This window comes from Suricata suricatta, chromosome 8, assembly GCF_006229205.1.
Source record: "Suricata suricatta isolate VVHF042 chromosome 8, meerkat_22Aug2017_6uvM2_HiC, whole genome shotgun sequence".
NCBI lineage: Eukaryota > Metazoa > Chordata > Mammalia > Carnivora > Herpestidae > Suricata > Suricata suricatta.
The window spans coordinates 66,235,855-66,250,922 of record NC_043707.1 but is presented as its reverse complement, the minus strand read 5'-3'; the positions used below and the strand labels follow the sequence as shown (position 1 = coordinate 66,250,922).

At 36.3% G+C, this 15,068-nt stretch overlaps 1 protein-coding gene and 1 pseudogene across 1 annotated transcript in view; both read left to right on the top strand.

Moving 5' to 3' along the window:
* Nucleotides 1-15,068, top strand: part of C8H1orf146 (chromosome 8 C1orf146 homolog) — a 39,578-nt gene that overhangs the window by 18,937 nt on the left and 5,573 nt on the right. Inside the window, exon 2 of the mRNA XM_029948082.1 lies at nucleotides 7,557-7,667. Coding sequence (XP_029803942.1) covers nucleotides 7,599-7,667 — 69 coding nt within the window. The 5' untranslated portion in view covers nucleotides 7,557-7,598. The remainder of the gene's footprint in view (nucleotides 1-7,556; nucleotides 7,668-15,068) is intronic.
* On the top strand, nucleotides 3,206-3,384 carry LOC115297635 (annotated as a pseudogene).

The window sequence follows — 15,068 nt, the reverse complement described above, 5'->3', positions numbered from 1 at the left end:
TTCCATTCACAGGGTGGTCACCCTTAGGATCTCTTGCAGGGCTGGTTTAATGGTCACTAACTCCTTTAATTTTAGTCTCATAAAGTCTTTATCTCTCCTTCTGTTCTGAATGACAGACTTGCTGTATAAAGGATTTTGGGCTGCATATTTTTCCTATTTAGCACATTGAATATTTCCTGCCACTCCCTCTTGGCCTGCTAAGTTTCAACATACAGTTCTGCTACTAACCTTATGTGTCTACTCTTGTGGTTAAGGATCTTTTCTCCCTAGCTGCTTTCAGAATTCTTTGTCTTTGTATTTTGCAACTTTCATTATCATCTATCATAGTTTTGACCTGTTTTTGTTGATTTTGAAGGGAGTTCTCTGTGCCTCTTGGACTGAGATGTCTGTTTCCTTTCCCAGTTAGGAAGTTCTCAGCTATAATTTGTTCAAATTTTGATCTTTGATCTTTGCAGCAAGGGTTTCTCTGGGGTCTTCTATGCTTCTTTAAAAGCCAACTAGTAGTTTTAGGACTGTTGATCCAAATTCTTGTTCAGATATATTGTTTATATCTATTTTGAACAACCCCCTGGCTATGATTTCTTCTTGACCTTTCTTTTGGGGAGAATTCCTCTGTCTTGTCATTTTGACTAAGTGTCTGTCAGTGTTTTGCATGTCCTAAAAGTTTGTTATGTTTCCTGAACCTGAGGGTATTAAAAAGGGGTCATACGCTGTCCAATGCTTGGCACTCCTGGCAGTGTTGCTGGTGTGTGCCTTGTGCACTCTCCTGTAGTGTTTTGGCTGCTCTTTCCCACTCCTCAGTCCTCTACAGAGCTCTTCCTTTCTTGCAGTGGTGAAGTGTCTGGACCTTTAATTAGGCGTGCTTTGCTTTGTTTGTTGAAGTAACCCTGGAAAAAAAGGAAAAGGGGGAAAACCCTCATCCCATAAAAAGAGAGACAGAAAGGGAAAGAAAAAAAAAACTAAACAGAGAATCATAAAACTATAAGGCTGATTCCAAGGAAAAAGAAAGGAGAAAAATGAAAATAAAAGCGGAATAGACAAGAAGGGAAAAGAGTAAAAAAGCTTGATCCAAAAAAAAGATAAAATGAAATGACAAAAAGCATTTCAGAAACTATGAGCCTTCCCCAAGAAACAAAAAAAAAAAAAAAAAGAGGAGAAAAAGAAGAAAAGAGTTATCTGTTGGTGCCTGTTGTTGGAGGGAGGGGGTAGCTATGCCTGCAGTTGTATAGGCTCAGAGTCAGTCTTGCTCCAGTATATAAACAGTTTCCAGGCACACAGAGGCGGGGTTTGGTGTAAGTGGGCTTCCACCAGGGGCTGCTGTGCCACTCTCTGGAGTCCCGCCATGTTGGTGGGGGGGAATGGCATCACCCCAATTTCTTGTCCCTGGCCTGGGAATCTCAACCCCCCAGCTTTCAGGCAGCCTTCACAGAATAGTGAGGGCTGTCAGCTCATCCTGCACCACAATGATCCTATGCCTTCTCCTTGGCACACATGGCTAGGATTCAAAACCCAAAGCCTTAAAAGACCCTGCACTTGGCATGCAACTAGTATTCAAAAGCCAGTCTTAGAGGACCAAGCACAGCATGGATCTGCTCCCCTCCTCTGAATTAGAGCCTCTCCACCCTGTTGATGAAAAGTGTTTCGCTGGCACCTGCAGGATCTTTTGTCTTTGGGGAGGCAATAAACCCTCTTACAGAAGTATGCCAGGAAAGAGATGTTTCTCTCCCAATGTGCCTTAGAGATCACTGCACTACACTAAGCACTCCCTCTTTCTCACCAGGAGCACACTCCACAGCTCCTCTCTGGAGTCGCACACTTTAAGAATCTCCGAATTGGAGCTCCATACTCTGTTTGCAAAAACTGGAACACTCAATACTTCCACTCCCCAGTTTGTTGTCTAGAGAGGTTGTCCTCTTCTACTAAATCGATGCTGCATTATCTTAACCCCTCTCTGTTTCCTTCTCTTTTGTCTCTCCATGGAAGGTTTCCCTCCCCTCCGTAGGTCCTCTGCTTTCTCTTTCCCAACTCACATCTGCACACCTCACTCCTGCCAAGCTGTCTCCCTCGAGCTGCCACTCCTTCTGCCACTTTGCAAATTGATTTCCTGGGTATTTCAAGTAATATGACCTCAATACAGCTGTGTTTGAGGGACATGGGAAGCCCAGGATCCCCTTACTTCTCCCTCATAGCATAGTTCTTGAAAGCATATTTCATTGCCTACCTTATCCATATTTATTTTTCACCACCCACTAAATCATCCAGATCATGGTAGAATACCTTGGCTTCTTTCTTAGGTTGAAAGTGGTTGGCTCATCTTGTACACACCTGTCACATATATTTACCCATAAAATCCCCCACATTCTTGTACACCCCAGTCCTTTGCTCAACCTGGTACAGGGAGCTAGAGTTCATTATCGATCATGTTGAGCTCTTGTTGACGCTTTGGCCAGCTGCATTTCAGATATAGTGAGAGGGTAGGTATGACTCAGAAGAGTTTGTGTGACTTCAGTCTATTCCTAAGAATCTATTCACAGAATATTCAAAAGTTTTTCACCATGGCCTTGTTTTCTAGGAAGAGATACCGTGGCATGGTGAGTGAGGGGTGGTATTTTTTAAGCTAGTTTGATCCATGTCTACATCACACATTTCTAAAAACATAAAGGCACTTGGCAAAAACCTCCCACTGTTTATGATAATCATCCAGGACTGCCCTTATTTGTTTCCAGCTTGATGTGATCTTTATTTTGCTTCTGAATTCTGGACTTAAAGGTATTTAGCAAATGTGCCAGGACCTGTGCTAGGCATTGGGAATACAAACACAAATAAAACATGGTCCTTCTCCTTTAGGAGCCTTCAATAAGAAATGTCTTTATTGAGATACAATTATGTAAACAAAATTATAACTATATTAATGAGTAATGTGACAGAGATGTGTTTGGGATACTGTAGGTCCACAGAAGAGGAAAGTTCTAATTGCCTGTGGAGAATAGGGAAGGAAGTTAATAATTGCTAATTATTATAAATAACTAGGAATTGACAAGGAAGGGAGGGGAATTTTAGTCAGACTATATATAGGGACGAGTCATGAAAAAGCATATTTTGTTTAGGACTACAAGTTCTTCAGTTCTTCTGGCCAGCTATGGGGTAGCTGCATAGGCTGAAGGACACGACCAGTGGAATTGGTGCCTTTTGCAAGATTGAAATTATGGCAGGTTCAGAAACTGATGCTCAATTCCATTTCACTGGTATCAAAAAAATATTTCAACTCCTTATATTCTCACAGGTAGAATGAATTGTGTATTGGCCACAAATGGAGGCCTCACTTTGATGGTCTTGTACTTCAAGTTAAGGTCTAAAAAAACACTAGCTGTGAAAGCAATATAAACGGATTTTAAGGTACACCTTATGTGCTGAGTTCCCATACCTGGAGTCGCTAATGTCAACTCATCATGTGATACTCAATTTGTATAATAAATTATGAGCCTGGGGGGTGGGGAAAAGGACTACAAAGTTCCTCAGGATAGCTAGAGCTTATGTAATATGTTAAGGAATGGTAGGACATGAGGCTACAAAAGAATTTGTACACCTTGATTAGGTATATGGCATGGTGAATCATTGAAAGGTTTTAATTGAGGAGGAATGTGATATTTGTGGTACTGAAGGATAATTCCATATTATTGCAAATTGTTTATAATTGGAAAAGTTTGGGAGCAGATCAGATGTCCAGTGTAAATTATCAATGATAATAGAAGTTAGCAGAATATGATATCCCAGAATATGTCTATTTGGCATAAGGATTATTTTGAGCTGAATGTTTTAAGAAATACAAGCATAAGAAAAGCTCTGAAAATGGAGAATTTATCCTTTTATAAGGGACAGTTGCATTTATGAAGGAAGTTTCCATTTTAAGTATATTTTTTCTGTATCTGGAAGAGAAGGATGACTCTAAATTACAAGAAACTCAGAGATGGCACTGACTTAAATCTGAATAACAGACCTTACTGTTTACTGTGTCTTTTCTTCCACCCTCCCATTCTCCCACAACATCTTTCTTCTGTCCTTGGTTGAAGATAGTATTTAAGGTGGTGACGTAGGCTCTCTCAGAGAATAAACTCTTTTTTTTCTGGTTATCTTCCATGTATATGTGAAGATATATAAAACATAAAATTGTTTTTCTCTTTAATCTGTCGTTTATTATAGGGGATTTCAGCTGAGAACTCAGAAGGGTGAAGGGAAAATTATTTTCTGCTGTATAAGGATCAAATAAGGGGTGGCATATCTATACAACAGAAAGTTATACAGCCTTTCCAAGTTTCTTAAAAATATGTAAGGAGATTGCTTATTACAGATGTTAAACAAAAACACTAGAATATAAGTCCTAAATATATAGAATGATATATCATATCCATAGATGGAAAGACTTGATTTCATAAAGGATTTAGTTTTTTCCCAAATTGTTTTGTAGGTAAATGTACTTTTAATTTTAAAAATCCTCTAATAGAATTTTTTAAAAGCAACTGACAGGGTGATTCTAAAATGTATATGGAAGAAAAAAGACCCAAGAATACATACAGCACTCCTAAAAAAGAAGAATAAGGTACTGAGACTGCCCATATATCAAGACTTTTTATAAAACTCTAACAATTATAAACAGTGTGACATTGACTTAGGAATAATCACACTGAACAATGGATAGAATTAGAGAACTCAGGTCTCTGAATATATGAAAACAATGTATCACTAAGGTGACATTGCAAATAACCAGGGGAGGAAAGACTACTAAATAGTGTTGGGACAACTAAAGATAGCCATATTTTTAGAAAATGAAATTAGATCCCTACTTCAAACTCTATACAAAAATCTAGATGGATTAAAGACTTAAATTTGAAAGGTCAGACTAAAAATTTAGGAGATACCGAGAGAGTATCTGTGACTCTTGGGTAGGGAAGGATGTCTTGAGAAATAAAACACACTGGGGCACCTGGGTGGCTCACTTGGTTAAAGGTCCAACTCTTAATTTTGGCTCATGTCATGATCTCATTGTTCATGGGATCGAGCCCCTCATCGAGCCCCTTTTCAGGCTTTGCGGTGTCAGCAGAGCCTGCTTGAGATTCTCTCTCCCTCTCTTTCTGCCCCTTCCCTACTTGTGTGCATGCACATTCTCCTTCTCAAAATAAAAAATTTAAACAAAAAGATAAAATCACTAACCTTAAATGAAAAGATTGATAAATTTGTCAATATTAAAATTTTTAAATAACATCAAATAATATCAAATAACATCATAAAGAAGGGGGAAAAGGCAAGTCCAAACTCATAAAAAGCACAAATAGCTGACAAAAATTGATACCTAGAGTATATAAGGAAATACTATAAATGAATGAGAAAAAGAGTAAGAAAATCTAATAGAAAAATGGGTAAAAGTCATACCCATTTCATAGAATTGACTTAAGAATGTTAAGTGTTAAGTAATCTGAAAAGTGCCAAATTTGGACCACAACACTACTGGGTTTACAGTAATTAATTTTTATCTTTCCTCAGACCACCAAATTTTAAACTTTAGCACACTGAACTTTCTGAAATTCTCTTATCACGTTAACTTACTTTTATTTTCTGGTTGCCTATGTACAGTACTTTGTGATGTTGCCTAGAATACTCTTTCTTCCTTTACAGCAGTGACTCTTAAAGTAGGGTCTCCGGATAGGCATTAGCAGCATCACCAAAAGAAACACATATATACTGCCCTCAACTATTTTTGCAAGGATGTTTGTGTAGTAAGTAATAGTTTTGTACGTGAGAGACAGTATTTTCTTCTAGAGCACAAGGCAGGTGGGGTTGCAGATTATTATAAACATTAGGGATTCCTGAGCTCAGGGTTCCTCTCCTATAATACAACTCACTGTGTTTGCTGATATGACCTGGCCTTTGTCCCATAATCCTGTGGGAATTGGGCTTGGGGAATTGCTATAAGAGAATGAGGATCCTTCTATTGCTGTGAGTTAAAAAAATAAAAAAATAATAAAAAACCATTTTTTGTCTTCTGCTCCAAGAGTCTTATATAAATCTTCTGCTATATCCATGAAACTATGGCAAGCAAACTTTTTTCAGCTTGCAAGTAGAATAAAACCACAGACCTTTCATACTTTTTTTTTTTAGCTTATTTATTTATTTCAAGAGAAAACGACCCAGGGAGTGAGCAGGGGAGGGACAGAGAAAGAGGGAGGGAGAAAGAATACTAAGCAGGCTCCATGCTTGAACTCACAAACCTCGAGATCATGACCTGAGCCCAAACCAAGAGTTAGACACTGAACTGACTGAGTCACGCAGGTGCATCCTTTCATAGTCCTTGACACAAGTCTTCTTTTATTATGTTAGTTCCCTATAATGGGAACCATTGTTTTTAGTAGTTGTTAATAGAGTTAAATAGCAAAAATTCAACAGTACATTTAAAAACCAAATTGGCTGTATTCAATGAATCATGAAGTAGGCAACATCTCAATTAGCAAGGGAAAGGAGCTCCATCAAGCCTTGGGAAAGGGAACGTTTTTTTGTGCGTGTGAGAGAGAGAGAGAGAGTGAGAGAGAGAGAGAGAGAGAGTGTGTGTATGTGTGTGTGTGTGTGTGTGTGTGTGTGTGTTTATTTAGTTTTGAGAGAACATGACTGGGGAAGGGGCGGGGGTGGTGGGGGACAGAGGGTCTGAAGAAGGTCAGCACTGACAGCAGAGAGCCTGATGTGGGGCTGGAACTCATGAACCATGAGACATGACCTGAGCTGCAGTTGGACACTTAACCAACTGAGCCACACAGACACCCTGAAAAGGGAAAGTTTTTAAACAGGAAGAAGTTGGAAAAAGGAAATTATTTGCAAAGTATGCATTTTTCAGGCAGTTGCCTTCCTGAGGAGAAAGGGAGGGGGATTTACTAAGTATATTATTTCACTAGTGCTGACCAGGTATTCAGTGTCGATTGATTAAAAGTTACTTTGGTGGGCGGGGGGGGGGGGGGGGGGTAAGTAGGAGATATGTTGATTAGGCTTTGAAACTGGAGTTAGGTTAGATATTAAGTCTTGGTTTAGTGTTGTAGGGTTTAGTGCAAGTGACTCTGTTTTTGGTCTGTTGTCTCTTTTTTAAAATAGGAAGTATGGTATTGAATAAGCTTAATGTATAACAAGACATATTTTCAGTGCCAAATTTTAACTTTCAAATATTCTTTAGAATGTCTCCATTAACTTGGTTTTCTTTTTTCTTTTCTTTTTCTTTTTTCTCTCTTTCTTTCTCTTTCTCTTTCTCCCTCCCCTCCTTCCTTTGAAAGCACCAGTAGGGGAGGAGCACAGGGAGAGAGAGAGACAGAATCTTAAGCAAGCACCATACCCTTGGTGGAGCCCGATGCAGGGCTTGATTTCATGACTGTGAGATCATGACCTGAGCTGAAATCTAGAGTTGGACTTTAACTGACTAACCCATCCAGGTGCCCCCACCTAGTTTCATTTCTATCTTTAGTTTACTCTTTCATCAAACATTTCTACATGTACATGTCCTATTTGCTCTTACCTTTTTTCAGATTGTGGCACCGTTAGAAGCTGGCTTGATCCAAAGAAGGGAGATGGCTGAAAATGGCACAAAAGAAAAAATAAAATGGACAACCACCATTATTATTAGCTCATCTCTTAAGGTAAAGAGACATTTGGGCCATTCATCTTTAATTTAAAAATTAAAAACCGGGGCGCCTGGGTGGCTCAGTTGGTTAAGCGTCCGGCTTCAGCTCAGGTCATGATCTCACAGTTCATGGGTTCGAGCCCCGCTTCGGGCTCTGTGCTGACAGCTAACTCGGAGCCTGGAGCCTGTTTTGGATTCTGTGTCTCCCTCTCTCTCTGACCCTCCCCTGCTCACGCTGTCTCTCTCTGTCTCTCAAAAATAAATAAAAGACATTAAAAAAAAATTAAAAACCATAGAACAGTATTTTAAAAGATCCTTAGTGATTATCAAAGTTATGTGGATCAGCAAGAATGTACACTAAATGTATTTTAAAGATAAATTATAAACTTTATCTATTTTTAGCATCTTATATCTCTAAATATTTGAGCGTTGGAAAATTTTTTAAGTTCTTTTTTTCTCTATAAGCCTGTTCTAATAGAGATGTTTAAAGGATTCCAGAAACAGTAACACATATGCACATATATATATTACTTAAGGTTTAAAAAATAAACCACAGAAACTGATATGTGTACCTTAGTGGCATTGGGAGGAGGCTGTCTTCATAGTTTGGATGGGGAGGGCATGGGAAGTAAAATGCCCGAGAGAGTTGGTCAGTCTACAGCTGTTTTTAACTCCTTAGTCAACAGGATTTCTCCATTGCCCTGATATTTATCTGTGAACACTAGCTGATGTCTAGAATGAAGGGGCAAGAAATGACTGCTCCACAGTAAAGAGGAGAGAGGCAGAATAGGACTTAAAATAAGATTTTTATCCTATCTTCTCACTGCTGCCTCAAACTTCACTTTGCCCTATTAGCTTTAGCCATCTAGCTCCATAACACATACCAGTTTAAGACTTAAATCTCACTGGTTTTTTTCATGCTTCTATTTGTTAGGTTTCTGGAATTCATGTTTCTCTCTTAATTGAATAGCTTTTTTAGAATGACTTTGAGAAAGAAAGACAGCAACCCATGGAAATTTGCCAAAAACAGCTACTGTATAATTCATTTATTATGTTGAATCATCTTGTTTTGTCCTATTTGTCCCACCTTTTCTGTTTCTTTTTTCTCTCCTTTCTTGTCACTTTTTGTATTGATTGTTTGGTCTTTCTCTCTCTCCCCACCCACCCTCTTTCCCCCTCTTCCCCTACCCCCATCCTTCTCCCTCTTTTAGTAGCTTTGGAAATTATATTCTCTATTTCTACAATTTAGTGATTGCCCTAAAATTTTTTTTTAATTTTTTAATGCTTATTTATTATTGAGACAGAAACAGAGCATGAGTGGGGGAGGGGCAGAGAGAGAGAGAGAGAGAGACAGAGAGACAGAGAGACAGAGTGACAGAGACGGAGACACAGATTCTGAAGCAGGCTCCAGGCTCTGAGCTGTCAGCATGGAGCCTGATGCGGGGCTTAAACCCACTAACCGTGAGATCATGACCAGAGCCTAAGTCAGACGCTTCACCAACTGAGCCACCCGGGCATCCCATGCCCTAAAATTTTTAACATGTATACTTAGCTCCACAAAACCCATAGTGAATAATTACATTTTTCCTCATCTTAAGTCACAAAAGAATCTTAGAACACTCTTAGAACAAGGTTCTTGTTGTTACCGTATTTAGTTTAATTATGTTTTTTAACTCCATAATGTTATTTTCTAAAGTTAGCATTTGTTTAGATTTACTCATATCTTACCTGCTGTTTTTGTTCTCCTTTTCTTCTTTTGGCTCAGACCTCTTTTTTTAAATCACTTTCTTTTTATTTGAGGAATATAATTTAGAATTTACCTTTCTGAGGATTTTGTAGAAGTAAAAACTTTCTCTCTGTTTTTGTTAATATCAAAATATTTCTGTTTTCCCCTAGATCTTGAAAGATGTCTTAAAAGTCAATTTAGGGGTGCCTGGGTGGCTCAGTTGGTTAAGCGTCCAGCTTCAGCTCAGGTCATGATCTTGCAGCTCATGGGATCAAGCCCTGCCCGTCGGGCTCTGTTCTGACAGCAACCTCAGAGCCTGGAGCCTGCTTCCAATTCTGTGTCTCCCTCTCTCTCTGACCCTCCCCTGCTCATACTGTCTCTGTCTCTCAAAAATAATTAAAAAGCATAAAGAATATTTTAAAAAGTTAGTTTAATTGAAGTATAACTTATATACAATAAAATGCAGACATTTTAAATGTGCAGTTTGATGAGTTTGTACAAATGAGTATATCTATGTAACTACCACCAAGGTCAAAATGTAGAACATATGCATCACTCTAGAAGGTTCCTTTATGTCCTTTTATAGTCATTTCTTTTCCAGCCCCCTGCCTCAAGTAACCATTGATCTTATCACTATAATTGGTTTTGCCTGTTCTAGAACTTCATATAGATAGAATGACACAGTTGGTACTCTTTTGTATCTTGCTTACATATTAATACATATTACAATAGTTTGTTTCCTTTTATTGTTGAGTACTAATTTACTGTATGAGTATATCCAGATTTATTTATCTCTTTACCAGTAGATGGTCATTTGGGTTGTTTCCAGATTTTGGCCATTTTGAAGTAAGCTGCTGTGAACCTCAGTTTATGTCTGTCTGTTGATCTGTGTTTTCATTTCTCTTATAAATACATAGTAATGGAATTTCTGGGTCATATGGGTCAGGTGTTTATTTTTATCAGAAAATGCAAAACTTTCCTCATTTTTACTACAAATGAACACTGAATCTATTTAACTGTGTAACTATTTAATCTCTGTAATTAAAATAAAAATAAATGTGGGAATTAAGACTTTATACTCTAATCAGCAATGTCTGAGAGTTCCAGTTACTCCAAAAGTGAAAGATATTTTTACTAGATTTATAGATATTTTCTTTCAGCAAGTGAGGAACTCATTTCACTGGATTCTGACTTCCATTATTATTGTTGATTAGATAGCAGTCAGTTTGTCACTTCCTTTTACCTGTCTTTATTTTCTGACTGCTTTTCAGATTTTGATGCTCTGTTGTTTTAAGGTAAAGATTTCTTTTTATCTTTTGAGGCTTCATGAATCTTTGAATTGTTATTATTACCAAGTTCTTATCCATCGTCTCCTTTAATATTGCCTGTACTATTTCCTTGCTCCTTCCTCTCTGAACTCCCATTAGAAGTTTGTTAGATCTTCTCACAATATTCTCCTTGCATTTTGACCTCTCACGCTTTTTCTGTCTTTAGGTACCAGTCTAGGTAACTTAATCAGTTCTTTCTTCCATATCAGTATTTTTCTCTATTCCTGTTTAACTTATTCATTGAGGGGTTTTTTTTTTGTTTGACTTTTTTCAACTTATGAGATATACATAGAAAAAAGTAGAAAAGTACATAAAAGTATATATGAACCATTTAATAGAGTTATTATAAAAAGAATATCATGTAGCCAGTCAGGTCAACAAATAGAACATTACTAATTCCTTCTCTCCTCAAGACTTTTATTAATTATATCAACAATCAAACACTGATTATATTAGGTATTTATAACTTATTAGTTATATCAAATGTGCATAAAACTTATACTTTTTCAATAACCATAATTCCCACATTTATTTTCGTGTTAGTTACACAGTTAAATAGATTCAGTGTGTACTTGTAGTTTTTGTGTAAAAGTAAGGTCTTTCCAATACTGGATTTTGTTAATGATTTGTCAGAGAAGCATTAGACACAGCTGAAATGTTCTTTCCCTAGAGGAGCCAGAATTTTCAGACATGGCTTTCAAAAATGTCCCTCAAAGTAGAAGTCTATTCTTTTTTCATGTGTTTTGTGGGGGGTTACACATTTCCTAGTTTCAACAAAAGAAAGTTTGCTTTTGTTTCTCATTCTTCTTTGGCTTTTCGTGCTTTTCAAAGAAAGTAGGAGCTATCATCATTTTTATTCCAGTATTTCCGATATTTTAATATTTTAAAAGCTGAATCTTCATTTATCTTAAACATAAATCTTTCCATTTAAATTTTTTTTAATGTTTTTAATTTATTTTTGAGAGTCAGGGAGAGACAGTGTGATCAGGGGAGGGTCAGAGAGAGATGGAAACAGAATCTGAAGCAGGCTCCAGACTCTGAGCTAGCTGTCAGCACAGAGCCTGACACGGGGCTTGAACCCACAAACGGTGAGATTATGACCTGAGCCGAAGCTGGACGCTTAACTGACTGAGCCACCCAGGCACCCCTAAATCTTTCTGTTTATTGCTAGTTTTTATTTTATTTATTTATTTTTTAATGTTTTATTTATTTTTGATACAGAGAGAGACAGAGCATGAGAGGGGGAGGGGCAGAGATAGAAAGAGACACAGAACCGGAAGCAGGCTCCAGGCTCTGAGCTAGTTGTCAGCACAGAACCTGACACGGGGCTTGAACCCACGAACATGAGATCTGACCTGAGCCAAAGGCGGAGGCTTAAGCAACTGAGCCACCCAGGCACCCCGCTAGTTTTTATTTTAGAAAAATTCTTTGAATTAGAATAGTTGCATTAAAGAAAGGGACGTGCACATTTGAAGACTTTTGATATGTATTGTCAAATTATCCTGCAGGATGTTTTTCATTCATTGTAGTTGTGTGATACACCTTAAACTTAGTAAGGCATGTTTCTTGCATACTATTAATATGTTTTTAAAACCTATTTATTCTTGATCAGGGAATCATAAAACTATGGTATCTGCCCTGGCCTACAGCTTGTTATTACCAAGCCAGTGAGTTAAGTATGGTTTTTACATTTTTAAAGGCTTATAAGAAAAAGAAAGAGAGAAGGAGGGAAGGAGATAGGAAGGCAAGAAAAGAAAAAGGAAGGAAGGAAGGAGGGAAAGAAGATGGGAAGAAAGGAGGGAGGGTGAGAGAAAAAAAGGAGGGAAACAGGGAAGAAGAAAGAAAAAATGCAACAGGGATAATATAGAGCCTGAAAAGCCTAAAATATTTATTATCTGGCCTTCTACTGAAAAAGTTTGCAAAACTTTATTCTAGATGACCTTTAGAATCACTTTAAGTTAAAAAAAGATTCCATTCATTATACTTTGATTTGAATTGAACTAATTTATTAAACAAGGGAAAATTTATTCTTCCCATCCTTTGAACACGGGATACATCATTTTTTTTTTCAAGTCTTTATTTTCTCAGATAATTAAACATTTTTTCTTCGTATTGTTTCTATTTCCTTTTAAGTACCTTGATAGTTGATGTTTTTGTTGCTATTATGAAATATTTCCCCATGTTTTCAATTATAAGTAGAAGCTTTTGAGTTTGTGGTAATTTATCTTTATTATTATTTTTTTAATGCTTATTTATTTTTGAGAGAAAAGCAGAGAACAAGTAGGGGAGTGGCAGAGAAGGAGGGAGATGGAGAATCCAAAGTAGGCTCCAGGCAGTCAGCTGTCAGAACAGAGCCCAACTTAGGGCTCGAACTCATGAACCATGAGATTATGAACTCAGCCGAAGTCGGACACTTAAACAGGCACCCTTGTGGCTATCTATTTTTAATCAGTGCACCGCATTTTCATTATTCATTATCAGTTGGTTCTATTGGATTTTCCAGGGAAGCAGTCATAATTTATCATTAGAATTTCTGACAGCTACAGCTCTTATTTTTATCTCATGGCCTTTTTCTGTGACCAAAAATCTAAAGCAGTGTTTCTGATTTTAATGACAATACTTTCAGTATTTTATTCTATATGATGTACCTGTTGCTATAAAGTATTTACTACATTGATATCCATCTAAGCTCACTTTATAAAGTTTTTCTTTTAATCAGAAAAAGGTGAACAGTTTTTCAGTTGCATTGATTTTTGTTGTCTCTTGAGAACTTAAGTGAATAATCTTTTCATTTCTGTATTAAATTAATTGATCATTATGGATATTTCTTTCATATTCTCTTACAATTTGGTATCCTAATATTTTATTTTTGAATACTTATTTACTATTGATTAAGCTGTGGTTTTCTCTTTCTGTGCTATTTTTGTAGAAAATAAGGGGTTTCCTTTTTCATTCTTTAAAAAAAATTTTTTTTGTTTATATCTCTGCAGTTATATAGTATGGAAATTATTCTTTAATTTAAAAGGAGCTTTTTTATTAAATTTTCTATGCTGTTAATTTTTTATGGAATGTAGAAAGACAGTGGTTTTGCTTTGTTAAGTTTTGCATTATGTTATGGTTCTATGTCATAAATTATATTTTAAAAAATTACCTATGTTATATAGATATAGCTAAACTTATTAAGTTGAAATTTTTGAAATAGCTATTTCTGTAATTAAAATTTTCATATTGGCATTTTTGTTTTTCTAATAGACTCTGTATTGGTTATTGAGTACTCTTTCCCAAATCTATTTTATTTATATTTCCTTTCTAGTGAGTAGATTTGGTAGAATATTAATTTTATGGAGTATTAACAGGTGTTACATTTGTAGAAACAAGTATTGGATTACATTTCGAATGCTTGTATAAACAAATTTATATGGTTTTTTTTTAACTGCACTTTTCTTAATAGCCTTTCATATGCTCAAGTGCATTATAAATCCTCAAAAGGAGATAAGATAATATTCAGTGTTTCTAAGTATTAATTGAATAAGGAATGCATCTTAAATTCTCATGGGACTAATATTCCATGAAACATGCTTTAGAAAATCTAGTGTTAGCTCCTGGTTATTTTGAAAAATTAACTCTTGAATTTGGCTATTTTTTCTTAATTCAGTACTTGGTATTTTTATTTTTATTATTTTCTTTTATTCTATTATTCTTTTAGTTGCCACCCCAGATAGCACATGAATTTTTTAAATTTATTATTATTTTTTATTGGACTATAGTTGACATACAGTGTTACATTACTTTCCAGGTGTATAGCATAGTGATTTGACAGGTCTTTTACATTATTCTAAACGTGTAGCTACTGATAGAACAATGATTAAAATTCATTAACATGGCACAAATGGGTCCTTAGGTTATGCGAGCATTTATTCCTAACACCGTCTTCAAATTAACTGACTTGCATACACCTTACATACTTACTGTATAAGAATCATACTTTTGTTTCTGAATATCTTTGTTACTTTTTTTTGTCCATGCTTTTCTCACATTTATCTTCTTCCTTCACTTGTCTGCTTAATAAACTCCTTTCTACTTCAAAGGTTTAAGTCATATTTTATGAAGCTTTTCTGACTCTTTCACATCTGTTACATATTTTTATAGTTTCTGGTTGTTAGCCAGAATTCTCAGTCTTGTCTTTCTTCTCGTTAAACATAGTAAACATTGCTATTTTAAGGTATGGATCTGTTATAACTTCACTTTATGTAACCCCTGTGAGTCTACTTCTATTACCTGTTGTTTCTCATAGTTCTGTTATAAGTAATTTCATCTCTTTGTATGCCTGATTATTTTTGATTGTATGTTGAAATTTGTATTT